Source organism: Ictalurus punctatus, chromosome 6 (assembly GCF_001660625.3).
Source record: "Ictalurus punctatus breed USDA103 chromosome 6, Coco_2.0, whole genome shotgun sequence".
In the NCBI taxonomy this organism is placed as follows: Eukaryota; Metazoa; Chordata; class Actinopteri; order Siluriformes; family Ictaluridae; genus Ictalurus; species Ictalurus punctatus.
The window spans coordinates 25,629,721-25,650,048 of record NC_030421.2 but is presented as its reverse complement, the minus strand read 5'-3'; the positions used below and the strand labels follow the sequence as shown (position 1 = coordinate 25,650,048).

General features: G+C 39.5%; 1 protein-coding gene and 1 long non-coding RNA gene across 11 annotated transcripts in view; one reads left to right on the top strand and one right to left on the bottom strand.

Annotated features, from left to right (window-relative positions):
* LOC108266468 (uncharacterized) overlaps nucleotides 1-8,847 on the top strand; it is a 33,182-nt gene extending 24,335 nt beyond the window's left edge. The window contains exon 4 of the long non-coding RNA XR_006982648.2: nucleotides 4,880-8,847. This is a non-coding gene — a long non-coding RNA (uncharacterized LOC108266468). The remainder of the gene's footprint in view (nucleotides 1-4,879) is intronic.
* The window catches only part of tanc1b (tetratricopeptide repeat, ankyrin repeat and coiled-coil containing 1b), a 161,375-nt gene that overhangs the window by 7,168 nt on the left and 133,879 nt on the right, over nucleotides 1-20,328 (bottom strand). For all 10 annotated transcript variants that reach the window (XM_017469834.3, XM_017469836.3, XM_047155964.2 and 7 more), the window contains 9 exons: nucleotides 19,110-19,717; nucleotides 15,591-15,699; nucleotides 14,857-14,979; nucleotides 11,159-11,395; nucleotides 9,778-9,963; nucleotides 8,864-8,942; nucleotides 1,736-1,869; nucleotides 713-836; nucleotides 70-245 (listed from right to left, as the gene is read on the bottom strand). In XM_017469834.3, coding sequence (XP_017325323.1) covers nucleotides 70-245; nucleotides 713-836; nucleotides 1,736-1,869; nucleotides 8,864-8,942; nucleotides 9,778-9,963; nucleotides 11,159-11,395; nucleotides 14,857-14,979; nucleotides 15,591-15,699; nucleotides 19,110-19,717 — 1,776 coding nt within the window. The remainder of the gene's footprint in view (nucleotides 1-69; nucleotides 246-712; nucleotides 837-1,735; nucleotides 1,870-8,863; nucleotides 8,943-9,777; nucleotides 9,964-11,158; nucleotides 11,396-14,856; nucleotides 14,980-15,590; nucleotides 15,700-19,109; nucleotides 19,718-20,328) is intronic.

Below are 20,328 nucleotides of genomic sequence, written 5' to 3'. Positions count from 1 at the left end.
CAAGTCAGATTGTTTCTTACTCAACTGGCCTACTGTATATAACAGGCTTCTCCGTTATAGAGAACTCACAATCTCTGCATCTCCATAGAAAGCAGCCAGGTCGAGAGGAGTGCGTCCGTTCTTGTCAGAGTGGTCTATAACCGCACCCTTCTCCACCAAGAACTGAACCACATTCTTATGTCCTTTCAGGCATGCCCAGCTGAGAGGTGTTAACCCTTCCTTATCCACTGATGTTAAAGATGCACCTGGAAAATATATTGCCTTTAAAGCAGCAGCAACTACAGCCTATGGTTTAGGACTGTGATTAAAATAACTTAACGGTGTAATTTCAGAGATACTGATTAACTTAAAGTAAATGAATTTAAAGTCAATAAATCCGGGGGAAAAAAAAATAGAATTTACACACCACATTGGTATTGTATTGTTCTGCAGTTCTTACTTATTTAATGTGATTAAAAAGTCCTTACATAGATAAGCAACAACAAAAAAAACAACAAAGAAAAATATACACACGACAAATCGAACAAATGTATCTAATTGAGCCGTCACCTAAACCTAACCCGTTCTCTCTCTCTCATATATATATATATATATATATATATATATATATATATATATATATAAAGAGAGAGAGAGAGAGATAGAGAGAGCGCAATCGCTCCTCTTTAACTCCTGAAGTTTAAAACGAATGGTGGGAGGTTAGGTCATTTACCTTTGGAGATGAGGAAGTCCACAGTGCTGAGATGACCCTCGCATGCTGCCACCATCAGTAATGTGCGACCTTGCTTATCACTCCCATTCACATCTGCACCATGTTGCAACAACACATCTGCAACCTAACACACAGAGATCGAAGTGTTTTGGTATGTCTGCTTTATATGCACTGTTGCCAAGTAATGCCAAACTTGCTGTGATGGTTACACTTAAAGCCCCAGGGAACCTAAATTCTTATAAAACTTGTAGTGTTAAAGAATTTATGTATAAATAAAGTATCATCGACAGGTGGGTGTTTAGCAGCTACTACACAAATACACTAATGAACGATTACATATACGTACATACACGTCATAGTTACGGCTAACAGGCTTACTTTCTCTGCCATTAGATTGTGTGTATGCAAAGTTCATTCATATTTTCACTAGACACTGATGTAAACAGTATTACCACACTCCATTACTACAACTCCAACATAGCCATTCAGCTGTTAATTAATTCAGCTATTCAGTCGTGCTACACAACCTCCCCTTTAAAGAAACAAACTATACATCACATGGCACTAATCTGTGTTAAGGAGATAACATTTACAGTGCTATGTATTTACTTTTACCTGTGTGGGGGAAAACAGGGAACACAGAATATTTTAAGGCTATACTGGTGATATAACTAAATTACTCTCCAGGTTCGCCACGGTTATCTAAGTACCACATTCCATTAAAAGCATTTCTTCAGGTAGACAATAACAAGATTTAAACACAAATAATCTGAATCTTCTGAAATGACAAAGTGCATTGGATACAAGTAGATGATATGAAATGTAATGCAATGGTAAAATGGTAAAGCCTTGTCTTTGTCCTTTCCCCCACTTTTTCCATTTTGTCTATATTCTTTCCTGGTTATTTAATGGAAGAATTATATAAATATTATTAGTATTTCTACCATTAATGGGTGTAAGACTTAAAAAGTGCAAGAGGCCTTTTTTGTATATGAATGTGTGCATGTGTACAGTATGTCTCACCTGCCAGTGACCCTGTCTCACTGCACAAAAGAGTGCACACATTCCTCTTCTGTTCACCTGCTGAACCTGTGCCCTCTGCTCCAACAGGAAACTACAGACATCCATCTTCCCTCGACCTGCTGCTGCTGTCAGAGCTGCAAAACCAAATATATAAATATATACACGGCTTAAAGAAAGCAAACTCCCAGTACAACCCAAGTAAAAGTGTCTACCTGACACCCTAAAGCAACAACAAATAGTCAATAAGCATTGCTGGTAGAATTTTTTTTTAAGACTCAGAATTTACTAAAATAACCTTATTTAAAGCATTAACCGGAAGGATAACTCAGTTTTAACCAAATTTTGGCATGCATTTATTGACCGTGTTTGACTGTCTAAAAACCCTCTATCGGGGTATAGCTATGAGAGACTAATGAGTTAATTGAGGCGAGAGTTTTCTCTCCATGTCTGAGAGTGGAGCTGTCTGGAACACTCAAGCCTGCTATGAAACTGCATGTGCCTGCGACACAGAATGTTGGATGTGATTGGGTTGTCTAGGATACAACCACTAAGGAGAACGGAACAGATACAGCAGGGTTCAGACATCATGCCAAACCTGGGATTGACACTTTTATTTTCCCAGGAGGCTGTTGGCATGTCAGTATTCATTCTTTGTCCTGTGTGTGTGTGTGTGTGTGTTTAATTATATTCACAACCCTTGTTTTATTGGGGTCAGCCTTTGATCTTTATGTAGACTAACACAAAAATAGAGCCTGTGATTCAATTATGAAAAAAGTATAACATATGGATAATGCTGTTCAATCCTTGACACAAGATACATTGGAATACATGGGAGAACCATTTGGCATTCAGACAAATGACTACGGCAATGACATTGTACACAATTATACAAGTGATTTTACATTCAAACATCTACTTAGAACTAAAGTCCTGGACAGAATTATTGGCACCCCTGAATTGTAAATACAAAATTTAGAATATCTTCAGAAATAAATGCAAATGAACCACTTTTGTATAATCAGAATATTTTAACAACATATCCAAAGCTACTGAACAACAACAACAAAAAAGGCTTTCATATAGTGAAATTAAAAACACAGACAAAAAAAAAATGTATGCTGGACACAATTATTGGCACGCTTTACTAATATTTGGTTGCAGAACCTTTGGCAACAATGACAGCTCCTAAACATTTCTTGTAGCCATCTTGAAGCTTCTTGCACCTGTCAATGGTATTGTCTGCCACTTCCACTGTTATGCGTTCAAGCTCTTAAGTTTGCAGGAGTCCTTTTTGCAATGGAAGATTTCAGTCCTCTCCAAAGGTTTTCAATGGGATTTTGGTCAGGACTCATTACAGGCCAGTTTAAAACACTCCATCTTTTCCTTTTCAGCCATTCTTTATTGCTGTAAGATGTGTGATTCAGGTCATTGTCCGGCTGAAACACCCAAGACCTTCGCCCCAAACCTAGTTTTCTGGCACTAGAATTTTGCTCTAAAATGCCTTGTTAATCTTCCGTTTTCATAATTCCTTTGATACATTCAATGCCTCCAGTACCAGAGGCAGCAAAGCAGCCCCACAGAATGATAGAACCTCCACCATGTTTTACTGTAGGTGTTCTTTTCCTTATGGCCTTCATTTCGATGCCTGTAAACAAACTGATGTACTGCTTTCCCAAAGAGCTCTTCTTTGGTTTCATCTGTCCATAGAACATTATCCCAGAAAGACTGGGCTTATCTATGAAAGATTTTGCAAACATTACTCTTGCCTTTCTTTCAATAGTGGTTTCCTCCTTGGCCTTCACCCATGGAGCCCTACTTGGTTCAATGTGCAGCGGATGTTACGGGCTGAAACCACCACTCCAGATTGCTCCAGGTTAGCCTGAAGCTCTTTAGATGAAGCTCTTGCGTGGTGTTTTTTTCCCCCCATAGTCCGCACCAACCTTCGCAGACTTCACTCACTAAATTTCGGCTTAGTGCCACGTCCTAGAAGCGTCTCAACAGTTTCTTGATTGTGAAACTCCTTGATAACATTACGAATAGTTGAAACAGGGATTTCAATATCTTTGGCGATTGCTTTGTCTTTGGAAGCATGTTTTTGAATAATAGCATTTCTGATGCTCTCAGACAGCTCTCTTGTCTTCGCCATTGTGAAAAAGAAACTGGGAACAATCGGTCCATTTTTTATGCAATAAAACCATCATTCATTGGTCAAATCTGAAAATTAAGCAAAAATTATGTTTTTTATTTTGTTTGAGGAAATAATTGTGTCCAGCATACATTTTTTTTTCACTATATGAAAGCCTTTTTCTTTGTTATTGTTCAATAACTTTGGACATGTTTTAAAAAATATTCTGATTATACAAAATTGGTTCCTTTGCATTTATTTCTGAAGATATTCTAAATTCTGTAGTTACAATTCAGGGGTGCCAATAATTATGACCAGGACTGTAGGTCATTCTGTAAGATGGGTTTCAAAATGGTCTAATTGCAATGCCCAAAAGAGCAGCTCTGACATTCTATAGTTCTACCTATCAGAACTTGAGAATGGAATAAAATGAAGAGCAAAAATATGTTATGAACCCGTTGAAAGGTTAAGTGACGCTGTGACAAAGATGGAAATCAATGTGTGGGCAAACGATAACAGATCTATCTGCCAGTGTGAGTCAGTCCAGAAAATCCATCAAAAACCTTAGGAGAGCTGGTAGAGTGACAGTCATTTAGTCTCGGTCTCTCTCACCCTCTCGCATCTCTGCAGGTCTAGGTCTTTTCAAGTACATTACTCTGAAGTGCACCATTTAACCATAAGTCTCGGGTGATTGATCGTATCATCTCATATCATAGTCCCCCACTGCACGAACATCTGACCCTTTCATGTTAAGACTACCCTGGTCTACCCTATCACCTGTATATCTCTTTCTAACTTAACCCAGCATGGGACAGGAAATTAATGATGCTGGTAAACCCTGTACACTACAAAATCACAGCCTACCTAATGACACTTAAGGGCTCTTCACAGTTGAAATAGTTAACCCTGGGTCATTCTAAACCCCGGGTAAACAGAATCCTGGGTTTCACGTTGCTCATACTTTACCTGGGGTTAACAATTAATCCTGGGTATTAATAATCGGATGTTATTATTTGCAGTGTCAACAATAAATGATTGGATAAATGACTGTGGCAGCGGGGGCGTGGTCGAGCATCAGCTGTGGACGGAGAGGAGCAGGTAGAATCGGCAGGTAACGAGTGATGATTCTGAATTGTGCATTACCAGACCGAATTTACTTGTGTGTCTGTTTGTGCTGTGGTGAGAGAGAGCGAGAGAGAGAGATAGATAGAGAGATTGTGATCGAGATCTGAGCAGCACAGTACTGTGTGAATATACGTTCGCAGTAAAGTAAAGATGGTTAAGTAAATAAACAGCCCCTTTTGAGTCGTCAAGCCTCCGGTTTCTTCATTTCCCTGTGTACAAAAAGGGAATTGTTACAATGACTTTTCTGACCATAACTGCAAAAATAAATCTAATCTTCTGTCCAATCTTCACTCCAATTGACGCGTTTTCTATCACCATTTGAAATTTTTTACTTCCCCCTCAAACGCCGCAACTGCTGTTTACACAACACACATGGTTTCTGTGACTGGATGATGCACGCGCTGCTCAATTTCTGATTGGGTGTCTGTTGCTAAGCGTCTAGCCGGAACATTTTAACACTGCATCACACTGTACACATTTGGCACCACATAAGCAGTGCTAACCCTGCTTTGGAGCAGGGTTCCTAACCCTGGGTAAACTGCTATCCCCGCTTATAAATTAACAGAGTGAAATCCAGGATTAAAAGCGGGGTTTAGAAAGATGATAACCCGGGGTTAAGTGTAGTGTGAAAAGCCCTTTAGAACAATAAACTCCATGTTTTACTTTTTATGTCCTATGAAAGGAGGGTTTTTATTTATATAAAAATAATTCAGGCTTAAGTTACAGTAGACAAAAACAATCTAAATTAAAGCTGCAAGCAGCGATGAATGGGCCCTTGCACCCTGGTGCACATTGGGCCTGCTGTACCAGGGGAACACCATTCCATTTTTTTTACATTCACTTCTGACGCGAATGCAAATTTTCAGGGGGTCTTCGAGTATGTTTAGGCCCTCTAAAATGCGATTCAAAGGACTATATAATAAAAAATAATAAATAATAAACAGAGGAACGGGGAAAAATAATAAATGGAGCAGATACAATAGGGTCCTCACATCATCGGTGCTCGGGCCCTAAAGATGCAGGACATTTCTTTCAGTGACGACGCAAGATAAAGCCATTTGCAATCCTCTTTGTAAACAGTCATGTTCTCATCAGTGATGAATAAATACAGCACTAATTTGCTGACATCAATCTACAACATACTCACATTTTCAGCTTTTCCGAGCAAAAAAAATAAGAAACCATAAACAGTTTGCACTTAGGAGACAATGTAATCCATTCTGTTGCTGTCTCATTTTGTATTTACAGACCAATAAAAAACACACCACAAGCCAAATCTATTTTGATATTACTGGAGAACAAGTATGACTGTATTGGTCTTAGTGGGATCAACACCATTACAATTCAATCTCTAAAAAAAATATACTGAATAAACACTTTCGCTACCAGTGTGACATTCTATATGGCCCTCGAAAACAAACTTTGATCTTTATGCAATGAATAAAATAACATCACAGCACGTAGCAGGTATATGCTATTGGACAGAATAACAGTACTTGGTGTCTGCTTCTGTGAGGTGATTAATTCTCCAATGCTTTAGTGATGGAGCATTACATACACATTTTCACCCAGATGGACTGACATGTAAAGAATGTCATTGTGCTCATACAATTAAACAATTATGCTCTGGTCTGCATTGCATAGATACAGTCCTGAGTGACAGAGCATCTCTTGGGAAATGGGTCAGTGGACCCCAGAAGAGTGACTATGCCTCCATACGCTCATCTGCTAAAAAAGTAACTTAACATTTAGAGACTGTGCGAAGCATTATTATTCACATTAATGCACTTCTGATTTTGTTTGCATTGTGAGTCAAGGGGAGGAATAAATGCTAAACATTTAGATTTGCCTGCCTGGGTACAAAGACATAAAATAGATAGAAAGTCTTAATGGATTGACAGCAGCAACATATTTCCATTGATCATGCTGAAAGAATCAATAATATTCCTTTTAAGACAGTGTTGTACATTCTTCAGCTTTTCAAGCTTCAGTAATGTTTCATTCACTGAACGCATATACCTTTCGGCCAAATTATGCAATAAAAAAAATTCTCCACATGTATAGCTACTAAATATTTGATAATAAACTGACCTATATGTTAATGTGATTTGGTAGTGTGCTGTAAGTGAGGGATGAACACAGAGAGAGCATTGTTCCTGTCCTGCTGTCATAGAGAATAGTCACTAGAGTTTAGCAAAGGCAAACTGTACAAAGTCCAAGAGCAGCTGGGGTATGTGTGTGTACTAAACACGGAGACCTGGGCTTACCACAGCTCAACTGTGACTAACAGCAAGACAACTAAAAAAAGCATGCATATTTCTATAAAAATTCTAGTATTCTGTGTCTAAAGCTTTGTAGTTTAGATAAGAAGTTTAATTCCATGAGTCTTGGCTAATCTGAAGCAATGAACAATACATGGAGGGAATGTGTAGAACTGTTAGTGTAATAAACTGACCTATCTGAGCCCCAGCTTCCACTGAATGAATATCCAAACATTCATAAATCCAGCATGATAATGCACTGAGTCACAAAGAAAAAGTCATCCCAAACTGGGTTCCTGAACATGACAATGAGTTCAGTGCTCTTCAGTGGCCTTCCCAGTCACTGGCTCTGAACTCAGTAGAACAGCTTTGGGATGAGGTAGAACGGGAGATTCCCAGCATGAAAGTACACCTGAAAAATCTGCAGGGATTGCGTGATGCAATCATGTCAACATGGACCAGAATCTCAAGGAATGTTTCCAAAATCTTGTGGAATGATGAAGAACTGAGGCTGTTTCGAGAGCAAAGGGAGGCCCTATCCAGTGTTAGTATAGTGTTCCTAATAAAGTGCTCAGTGAGTGCAGAATTAAAGGAGGGCGTATTGTCTTTTCCCCATGACTGCAAGTATGTAATCACTCTGCAATGTACTGTATGTGAATGTGAGCAGGTGTGTTTTGTCTCTGAGGCTTTAGGCAAAGTGGCACAGAACAGAGGCTCAACTAAGCAGCTGTGAGTCACCAGGGAACAACAAAAAAGGCTTTTATTTGCTACCTGCTATTCAGTCCTTTTTCTGAACCCTATCTTCAGCTTTCCTCAGTGCCTACAGGGACATGAATCTCCTTTGGTGACCTCCAGCCTGCAATCTCTCCTGGCTTACCGTCACTGTTCTACACCGCCAAAATAACTCCATATAGGAAAATGTGCGATCAAAAACAGAAGACTTTTTACATTTGGCGATTCTGGTTTCAAAGCTAGATATTGGTTTGGTCTAATTTCTATAATGTAGAACACAGAATAAAAACAAGATAATAATGTTATAAAATTATAAATAAAAGAAGGTTATGGCAGTGGTGGCTCAACGATTAAGGCTCTGAGTCACTGATTAGAAGGTCGAGGGTACAAGCCCCAGAACTGCCAAACTGCCACTGCCCCTGCCCTCGAGCAAGGCCCTTAACCCTCTCTGCTCCAGGGGCACCATATCATGGCTGACCCCACGTTCTGGCCTCAGCTTCCTAACAAGATGGATATGTGGAAAAAGAATTTGCTGTAATTTATGCGACAAATAAAGGCTTCTTCTAAAAAAATGATGAGTGTTTTTAATCACTCCCTTATAGCACAGTTTAAAGTTGTCAAACACCAGTACATGCTAGATATGCACAATGAACATGGGCCAAGAAACAGAACAAAAAACAAAAAAAACATTTTGTACCAAATGTTGACTGACAGTTGTGTTCATGGGCATAATGATTTGAGCAAAAATAGTGCTTTTCATCCAGGAGATATTAAATGTGAAGGTAAATAAAGGTGATCCTAGAATAAGAGGGAGATTTAGAGGAAGAGTGAGTAAAAGAGAGAGATGCAATTACATACAGGGACAGAGATTAAAGCAAAACATACCTGTTTCTCCCCATAGTGTGTCATGAGCATCGATCTGTACGACGGCCTCATCATCAAGGGCCAGTAACCCTCTCACCACCTACCAACAAACAACAAACCTGGCCTGATTAAATATTTTCAGTAGAAACAAAGTGAATAAGCAACATATTTGATTATGTATATAACAGAAGTGTTGCTTCAGACAGCAGGAGAAAGGCAGAGAGCTATACTGCAGAAAAAAATACTTGAGGTGAGCAATATAAAGGTGCCACAGAGCGTTAGATTCTCTCTGAGGTGATGCATTAATAAATGTGAAGTGCAACGGCAGAGAAATAGGAGGTGAGGTTCCTCAGTGAGGTGTTCTCTCAACCGTATTAATACTCAAATGCTCGTCCTTCAGCCTGTGACCTGATCAAACACTCTTCCCAAAACACAAAATTAATACAGTGTCACTTCCATTACTCAGTCTATCTGTTTCTCATACACACACTTTCTCCTTCAGTCTACTTCCCATCACAGTCACTCCGTCTCTTACTAACACAAATGTACTATTTGGTTCTCACTCCCAAATCCCAAATACCCCATGCTCATCTCCCTCATTGCCTCAACTCTTTCTTCACCCATGTGTTGAGCCATACCTCCTTCATAAAGAGGGTAAAATGTAAAGCATGGTCTCACATCTATCACACTGCAGTCTCAGTGGCCTGTTGCCATGGCTAATCTCCCATGGCAACTGTATCTCTACAATGTGTATTAGTGTGGAGTTGGTAAGCAGTGGAGAGGTAAATGCTCAGTATAGAGATTTTAAGATTCTGTCCATACTACACAGATACACCTGTGTGTGTGTGTGTGTGTGTATGTTTTATAGCAGTCACTACATCCGGGCATGTCTGTGTCCCATGCTGATGTCTGTTTGTGTATGTGTGTTAGCTGACCTGTGTGTGTCCCATACTGGATGCTGCTATAAGTGCTTGCTGAAGGGCTTTGCTCTTTAAACTGAGCTCATGCTGTTGCTCCTCTCTGCTCCACCTCTGCTCCAGCAGGTACTGGATGATCTCCAGATGGCCCCTCAGAGCTGCGTGTACCAGAGCACTGTGTCCATTCTTATCCACATGATCCACCTGATAATAATACGCAATAATACACCAGTCAACAACAACTTTCATATATGCTTTAATGGTAGCATTAAGAAATTCATATAGAGGGAAGCAAAGTTTGAACAATTATGAATAATCTGGAAACAAAAACTAATGGCTAATAGGCAAATTCTAGACTGTCCTAATTTAACCTTGGCTGTGTTAACTTGCAAATTCTGAATAAATTCATTTGATCGCAGAGGTGTTCAAAACACGGCTATCCGCTGAATATTTTCATTTACACAGACATGTGCAGCATTTACTCAATGTCACCATAACAATAAGAAATGAGAGTCCTTTCTGAAAGTAACAAGTAGATAACGTTTGCTCTGCATATTAGATGTTTTTTATATTAGCCATGTTTCCATCAAGTCTTAAATAATGTCAGTCTCAACATATTGTCCTACATATGTCCTTATTGAACAGACTATATGGAGAAAAAATTATTTATGTCCTGCAGCATTCTATATATGGAACTTGACCATTTTTCCTCACAGAACTGCTTTTTTTTTTGCACTTGACATGCTGGACAGTGTTCGTCACCATTGCATTTAAACGGTGACTTATAAACCAGTCCGAACAGGATTTCGCAGAGGGTTTTTTTTAGTGATTGTTGTTGCCAAAAATGCTTGATTTTGCTGCGACTTTTTCAAAATCTGCGAATTTGTTTGGCAGAAAAGTACTTTGCAGAAATTGCGATCGCATTAAACTGTTTTGCATGCTCGCGCGCCATGATGTTTGTTAGCAAATGAGACATTTGAACTGTACTCATGTTTGAAGCACGTGAAGCGAAGAGGACTCTGGCTGAATCCAAGTGTCCGAATATTGCGGAGTTTCCTTGATTTTGCGTTCATTTCTGTGATCGCAAAATCCTGGAGGGACTGATAAACAGATTGTTTGCCTCGAATAGTCGAATGGGTAGGAATTTTATCTGGACTGCCCCACACAATTTACACTGCTTAAAATTTACACAATTTCTGATTATGTCTGTATGCATTTCTTTTATTGATCAGTTGCATTATTAACAATTTGGCTGCATGTAAAAATATCTATTGATTTGCAAATAATGATTTTTTTTTCATTGATCAGTTGCATTATTAACAATTTGGCTGCATGTAAACATATCTATTGATTTACAAATAATGATCTGCATCATTTCATTTGATTTCATCAAGCTTGCCTTGGCTCCTCTCTTGCACAGCTGGCTGACCAGGCTCAGGTGTCCTGATGCAGCTGCGTAACTGAGTGCACTTGTGCCGTTCTCAGATGCCACGTCCACACTGGCTCCAAACTCCAGCAGCAGGGCCACCATCTCATGATGACCCAGGTTTGCCTGCACGCACAGCACTGGCGCATTATTCAGCACTTCTGTACGGTAGTTCACGTTCGCACCACCCAACATCAGCAAACGGCTCACCTGCACACATACACAACACGATTACTACACATGTTCAACAAGATAGATTCACTGTTCTCAAACCAAAACGTCATTACAAAAGATCACAATAGCTTCAACTCTTTATAATAAGTGCAGTCAGTGGTCAAACAAGTAAAGGTAACAGAAACAGTACAGAAATATATTGTGTTATTCTGGAAAATACTACATAATCTTTTTACTAATATATGTCAGATCCCCCAGTGCAAAGTGGAATGTTCTCTCTTCATAGCAAGAATACAAAGATGTATACTATTCAATTCAATTCGGTTTTTATTTGTATAGTATTTTTTACAATTGACATTGTCACAAAGCAGATTTACAGAAATATATAAATATCCAATCTAAATTCCAATCTCCCTGAAATGATATGAGGAAGAAACCTCGAGAGGAGCCAGACTCAAACGGGAACCCATCCTCATCTGGGTAACCCTGGATAGTGTAATTATAAATAAATCCCTTTTATAACGGTGTGCTACATGATAAAACAAAAGTGCAGCTGTGTAATCCGGAGATTCACCACAATCTCAACATGAAGTCTATTCTGCTGAACTCGTGCATTGTTCACTGATGGAGACCCGGGCGCAAAAAGACACTGCACCAAAACTGCCCGCATCAGCTGCGGTTCAATGCCATCTCCATGGAATCCTAGTGTCCATAGGCTGTCCATATGGGGCCATCATCAGCAACAGTGACCGGCCTCCAAGTGACAAGAATTCAAGAAGCAGGGCACCAGGACGGTCCAGGATAGTCCAGGCCAGCCCGGAGAGCAGAACGTTTCAGGCCCACTGCTATCCCAGGAGCAACACGTGTAGAGCGTTGGTATCATCCAAAGTCTTCAGGTCAAAGGCGTTGGTGTCATCTGGAATCTTCGTAGAGGCTGGTTCTGAGCTGGAAAGTTGAATTCACCCATAAAACTTAACTTTAAAGTGCGTAATTAAAATGCGTCTGCGTTAGCACAAATCTCCAGAGTGGCAGAGATTTATGGCATGGTGGCTTTGCTTTTCAATCTTCCAGAACAATTAATGTCCTTCCTCACTGAAACACCACCTCAACCTGTGCCTGAAGCTCTCAAACACAACCTACTGATTAGCAAAGCATGCTAACCACAGTGGCACTCTGGCATACAGTGGGATATTCTGTAGCAGTCATCAATCAGACACCACTATTCCTTTTGATAAGCAAATTCAATAGACATTATACCAATGATTAGTGATGGACATGGAGCTCAGTGAATGTCAAAAACAGTGGGGGATGAGTTAAAGTGCAGAGAAAGAGAGAGACTATTTGAGAGAGAGGACAGAATGGGGGAAAGGGAGTGTGTGAAGAGAAAGTAAATATGCTTTGTAATACTGTCTTCTTGAGAAAGTGGTCTTTCAGACTGTTTTCCTTCTTCGTGGAAAGAAAATCTGTTCTATCTGAATGACAGTGCGTGATGAGATCATTTTTGCCTTGAGCTAATTTTCATCAATTCTGCTCTTATTTCCCCTGCAACACCAAGGATGGCATTTCGTACCTCAGTAGCACAGCGGGTTCGCACACGAAATCAGCAGAACGCATCATAAAATAATTTATCCAGCCCCATAATTAATATGCCTTAATGATCACTAATTTAAAGGGCTCAGGAGTATCTTAAAATGTAATGAGAACTTTTTCCCCCACAGCAAGCGTGCTGCAGATTTTATAATGTATCAGGCTAATCTGAGGAAAGTGTGTAGCCTCATGCTGGGTGGGAATATGAGGAAGCTGAGTGAGTAAATGGTAAATGATCTGCACTTATATAGTGCTTTTTTAACCTTAGTGGTTCCACAAAGCACTTTACACTGGTTCTCATTCACCCATTCACACACACTAATGGTAGCAGAGCTGCCATGCAAGGCGCTAGCTTGCCATCGGCTCAACTTTGGGTTCAGTGTCTTGCCCAAGGACACTTCAGCATGTGAAGTCATGTGGGCCAAGAATCGAACCGCCTACGATTAATGGTCATACCGCGCTACCACCTGAGCCATAGCCACCCAACAAATAAAGTAAAGGAACTCCATAGCAAACCATTCAAAACTTCAGATTATACCACCAACTTTACCATCAGAACATGGTTATATCATAATTCACTTCAACTCCTAATCAATTATTTAAAATCTTTATTGTGATTATACACTTAGATCTTTATTGTGGTTATATAATTATAGCGATTTTATTTTATGACCTACGGTGAATTGTATTGGAATGGGAACCTACACTACAAATCCCTATCTTAGCAATTTCCCACCAATCAGATGAATTGTGAAGACCATTTGGTTGAGTGGTGAAATGTCTAAAGATTATAATACTGCAGCTCCAGACAGTTTGACACAGATCTGGAGAATTTCTAGTATCTGGATAGTTGTGAGGTTCTTGATCACAAACATAGCACAATGCACTAATACATGCACTTTTCCAGGGAAGAACACATTGTTTCTTGTTCCACTACAATGTTTAGTATGTAATAGGTGTTTGAGAAAAGGTATAACATGTACACATTGGAACCAAATGTAATTTCTTCGCAGGAATACATCAAATGTAAAACAAAGTGTGAGATGAGTGCATAATATAGGCCCCAATAAACACACAGGACAATAATGCTGCTGTCAAGTACGAAATATTGTGATTATGATGTGAGCACACTTAAACACAATGTCGTAATAACAACTCTGGAACTTGTATTATTCTATAAGCCCTGGCTTTCTGAGCTGCCCATGTCAATAGCGAAAAGTGATGGCAGCCGTCATATGAACATGAACGCATACGGATATATATAGCAGATGGTACGACTTAAGTGCTAATTTTGCATGTTAACTGTTCATTTTTCCATATTCTGTTACTAAAGCAAAATAAACTTCTTGTAGTCGATGATACAAAAAAAATTCTAAAAACAAAAGAAGTTTTCTCACATCTTCATTTTTTTTTTTTCAGGCCAAAACCACTTGAACACACATGCATGACGTTGAGAGAAGGATTATTAATACATATTACAGTGCATGCTAACTAGACTGGGCAAAAGAATAGTAGGGGATAGATTACGTGGCATGGCTAAAAAGGAGCTAAACATAGTTGTGCAGTTGTACAGTCACAGCATCGTATGACTAAAAACCAGTGTGAACAGCAGCAGGACAGAGAAAAGCGTAACAGCAGGATCGGTGGTAAATAGGTTATACTTCTGAGGTTAGAAGGTCAAATCCCAGCACCACAAAGTTGTTTCTATGGGGCCTTTGAGCAAAGCTCTTAACCGTCCCTGCTACAGGGGTGCTATATTACAGCTGACCCTGCACTCTGACCGCAGCTTCGTAACAAGCTAGAGATTGTAAAGAAACAATTTTTCTATTCTAACTCCTCTTGTTAGGCAGCGAGTGTTTTGTTGGTGTATCTTCTTTTGTGTGTAACTGCATGTGAGTGTGGGTGCTGACCTTGACATTAGGCGTGTATAGGTTTCTCAGGGAAGCCAGAGCAGCAGACAGGCTGTCCGTGCTGCAGCTAATCCATAAACCCTGCAGAACACTGGACGATACTCCAGTCTTCTTACTCTGACCCTGTGGAGGAAATACACATTGAACAGGTGCATACAAGTCAAGTCTTTTTTTTTTCTTTTTTTTTTTGCTCTTTAAGATTTTGCAGAAGCACTTCCTCATTAAGATCAGCCAAATGTCCTCACAGCGTTATAGACACACTTCACACACATTTAGTGTATTAACAGCCATGGGCCTTTCAAAATACCATGAACAAATGACCAATAGGAAGTAGCAAAGAACGCTTAAGTAATTAAATAATAAAACTTCATTTTGAAGACTAAATTGACTGATATGATTTCAATACTGAGCAAAAAGATTTTGTTATGACTTAACCCTTTCATGCATGAATTATGAAATCTTGATCAAAGATTTTTTTTTTCCTCTGTGTGTTTTTACTTTTCTTTAGGCATAAAAAAAATATTCTACCTTCATTTTACTTTTCCATACATTTTCAAAAAGCTATTAAAGTGTCCCCTCCAGTGGACTGCATGCGTTCAAACGAAGAATTAGTGTCCATTCTAGTGGCTGTTATGCAGTTATTCTATTGAAATCCTTGCAATAGCCAGAAAATGGCTTTTGAATAGCTGATCATGGCTACCTAAAAATGTATGCTTTAGGATATATTAAGTTACCTTAAATATGTGTGCTTTTAGAATATGATGTCCCAGCTCCATTGTCTGCTGCCTATTCAGCTTGCCCTCCTGCCTGGACAACATGAACGCCATCAGGGCATGGCCACTCCTACGGGGACACAGAACCAATAAACTTCAACAATAATAATGAACAATAATAAACAGACAGATGGAGAACTGATTCCCAATCAAAATAAACAGAGTTAAATAAAAAACAACAACATGGCTTGACAAGCTATTAACAGTTAAATCATTAGAGAGAGATGATTTGTCATCATGATGCACGCACACACGGATTTCCAGACTCGAAAGGAAAGTGTGCATGCCCAGGAGGGAGGAACAGAGGAGATGTCCTCATGTTGCCCATGCTTGGTTCAGACTCTGACTGCTAATCATATACAGGAAACTTCATTAAAAGGCCATGCATAAATACTGCAGGCTTTGATCAGATCAACATCTTCACTAAATAAAGTATTGGTCTGTGCGCTCTTTCTGTTTAAGTGAAGAAATAACAAGCTAAAGTGTCAGGACCTTTTATCTCAAGGTTCTCTGTGCCAAAGCATGGGTTTTTCCATTTTATAATGAGAGAGAGAGAGAGAGAGAGAGAGAGAGAGAGAGAGAGAGAGAGAGAGAGAGAGAGAGATACAGGACGAAGGACAGGGGATGAGAACGGAGTGTCCGTCTCACTATGGGGAAGGGTATGTGCTAAGAGGAGGTGAGTCACCAGCCTTCATTTGTCAGTCCCACAGCTGGTGCAGTGAGGACACACACTCTCCAATCAGAATGCTCAGAGCTCCACACCAACCAGAGCAGGAGAGGGGAGGGATAGAATAACAATTAGGCAGCACTGTTAGAGATAGTTCTCATCTTTATCTACACCACATGGAGGCTTCTGAAATAAGCACGCCTATCTATATCACACTATAATGGCCTGCTTAGTAAAGCTTTAGCACAAATCCACACAAGGCAGAGCACACAGCCATATCACATTCTCATAAATACAAGTGACAATAGAGAAGCAACAAATGGGAGGAAAAAGACACACACACACACACACACACACATATATATATATAATATGAGTATAAACAACATGTAGGATGTGAGAACAGCCCATTCACAACTATACAGGGAGTGATATTGCAGTGTTATATAAAGATTACATTACATAAAGTACATAAAGATTAAGATGAATGCAGATTTGAGAGTTCACTGGTGCACACACAGGTGTAGAGAAATAGAAAAAGGTGATATGGTCAGACGTATAGTATGTCTCTCAGTATATTCTCAACAAGTGGGTGGGTGCCTGTGTCACGCACAGTAAGAGAACTTCCTCTGACTTATCACCTTTAAACTCTACTGAAACATACTAGGACTTCCACAGTCAGAATATTGTTCTATACCTAAAATAACTTTTTATATTAGGCATGGTTATCATAGATCAGATTATATATGACCCATATACATGCGTTCATAAAAATTAAGTCCACAATAAACTTTAAGATCCATGATTGCAGCTTAATTAAGACTAAGCTGCAAACTTAATGCAGCTTAATTAAGACTTAATTGTGATTAAGAAGTGCTGTAAGCAGACACGTGGGCTGTGCTGCAGTTCGCCATTTCACATAGGCACAATCAGAGAGAAACTAGCCCTTATTTCCTCTTGCTGGGTAGAGACTACACGTTTATAGTCCAAATTTATAGACCAAGACTGCATCTTGATTTTTTGCCATTTACCACCAATAAATGCTCTGTCAGTGCCTTTAGAAATAACTGCCCTTTCCAGATTCCAAACTCGCCAAGTCATTTGATGAGAGAGTCAGAATATTGGCAAGTAAGGCTGTCAGGCTGATTAACACGGAGATAGGTTGGCAGACAGTAATTACAAGAGGACATAACCCGATAGAACGCCACCTTTCAAGAACTGTGGAATCAGTAGCTTTACTACACGACCAGCTTAGTGTTTACCAACAGAAATCATGCGATGTATAATCAAGCGTCAACCTTCTCTGGTTTCTTGAAGACATGCTCAGTTCACTTGAAGAATAAATAAATTTTAAAAATACTGTATTGCACAGATATATGGTGTTAACATGGGGTTTGGTGGTGGTAAAAACAAATATGAGCTAAAATTATACATTGATCAAGAGTGCTCATATTTAATGTTTTTTTTTTTTTTTTAACCAATCCTGATAAATCACTACAAGCATAGTGGGTTTGAAAACTCATCTTCTACACACAGAAGAGAACCCAAAATATAATTTAGCCACATGACAAATACCCACAGACATGTCATTATTCTTACTGTTATTATTATTATTATTATTACTGTTGTAATAACCATCATGTTCTGGTAAGCTAGCATTTATTTCTGTTTACTTTAAATGTTTTTACCACTCCATTTTCCAACTTTCTTCTGAGTAACTTAAGACACAGTAGATAGAAAATGGTTTAAGCTTTTATATGGTGTGCATTGCACATTACGAACAGAAAGACCTCAACAGAACTTGTGCATAATTTTCAGTAGAGGACTTCTCAAACATCGCCAAGGCAAATCACGTTTAGAATCAGTTTTCTTACAATTACAGGAAGTTAATAAAAATAAATCAATACAACAACGTTAACTATGTTTTCTGAATTGTTAAGAAGGGTTTCTGGGATGCCAATCGGAAAAAGAGAGTTATAGATAATTCACAATTGTTTTCCAGGATCGACTTTTCAATCTAGTAGATTTAAGAATGGTTTCTTCCTGAAAGCTATTACCATTATAAACAAATACATGTACTGAGTTCACAGCATATGTATATAGTGTCTCAAAACTGTGCATTTCATAGTACCTCCCCCATCCACCCCAATATCTTGTATATATTGTTTATTTATCTTGTTTATTTATCTGTTTATTTATCTGTTTATTCTTCTTGTTTATTGAATGCACATGTTTGCACAGAACAAAAAGGAGCGGCTCTTAATTTCATTGTACATATGTATAGTGACAATAAAAAGGCATTCATTCATTCATTCATTCATTCATTCATTTGAATTCCGTTTCAGTACATCCTTAACACATTCTATTTCGATACGACATAGCTGCTTACAGACTTGACACATTAAGTGCCTAGATTAAGTGCCCTATAAATGGCCAATAGGCACCCATTTTACAAGGTAAAATCTGCAAACTTGTGATAAGCCGTAACCTTTGAAGTGCAAACTTTTAGATGAAAGCTGTTCGAGGGTTCCTGATGCTGGTCATCACTCCTGCTTACAATATTTTACAGATAATTATTTCAGCAATGCTGGTCATCCACAAGCCCTCTCACTCTCTCAGACTAACTCATGCTGGTTGGATAGACGCCACGAGGAAGATTCTTCTTGCAGCTTTATCGGAGTGGCATTTCTTGTTATTTAGTCGACATTTAGTGGCATTTTCACATTGATAATCATTTTAAAAATCAGCACACAGGACGACTGTCCTTCAATACTAACTCAAGCCTCCTACTTTACAGCATGTCAGCATCTTACCTGGGGTCACAGAGGAACTCCGAGCTCTCCCCATCCGCCCTCCACACAAGCCACTCTCTGAAGGATGGGTGGCAGAACATACGCGTCTTATCCCTTCGTTTAATCAGGAATGCAGAGAGTGTGTCCATACGCTGCTGGAAATCATCCCACTGCAACTCTCCTCGCACTGCACCAGCATTCAAAGCCTGAAAGAGCTGCTCATCTGTCAGTGGGTGGAGAGAGGCCAGGGCAATGTTGAGGATGGGCATGGCACGTTCAAATGCAGAGTTGCTCCTGAACTTCATGTTGCACTGCAGAAGGTAGATCTCAGCCAAAGAGATGGGAACCACTTTGTAGCTGGAGCTCTTGATAACCAAATGCCCCCTCTCAAAGAGGTCCAGAGCGAGCTTCAGGTAAAGGTATGAGCCCTGGCTGCGGGAGATGAGGTGTGAGCTCAGCTTGGACACAGTGACAGGGTCGGCCTTTCCGTTCAGAGAGACGTTGTTGAGGACTTCACGGCTGCTATTCACACGGTGCTGAATGTAGGCATTCAAGTCTGAGCTGATCTCCTTTTTATCAGGGAAATCGTCCAGACTGATCTCGGTGAAGGGAAGCAAACTGGTAATCTCCTTTGGAAAACACAAAGAGGAACAGTTTTCATTCATCTTTTGAGGACCAACATTTCACCCTGACCTTAAACTCAGTAACCAAATAGATTAAGATAAAGATTTTCTCATAAAATTTGTAAAAACACCATTTTTGTGAGGATGATTGTGAGGCAGCTGTGAGGTTTTTGTTTCCCCCAACAAGCCTATTACTGTGAGGAAATGAAGACATTTTTGGTCCAAATTGTGCTCTGTTCTCCGAGATGTTTTTTTTGTTTGGCTCAGCATGGTTGTAAAGTGTCGTTATTTGAGTGTGCTACTGGAAGAGTGTTTTGTGGTGTGTTTTTTTTTTTTTTTTTTAATGCCGCTCAGCTACAACCAGTCTCCTGGCCATTCTCCTCTGACCTCTCAGCAGCAGTTTCTAAAATACTCAATCCAGCCCAAATGAATTCGCACAGCAGAATCGATCACTATCTTCAAAAACGGCTAAAGATCTCTTTTCGCGAATACTTTAACTCCTAACTTGTCCCCCCCAGATGACCCCCCCTCCTTTCGTAACCACATTGCCCAACCCCCCCATCCCTCTCCCCTCCATTCAAAAAAAGGAAAATCTGACACCTCTCATTAAAAACCTT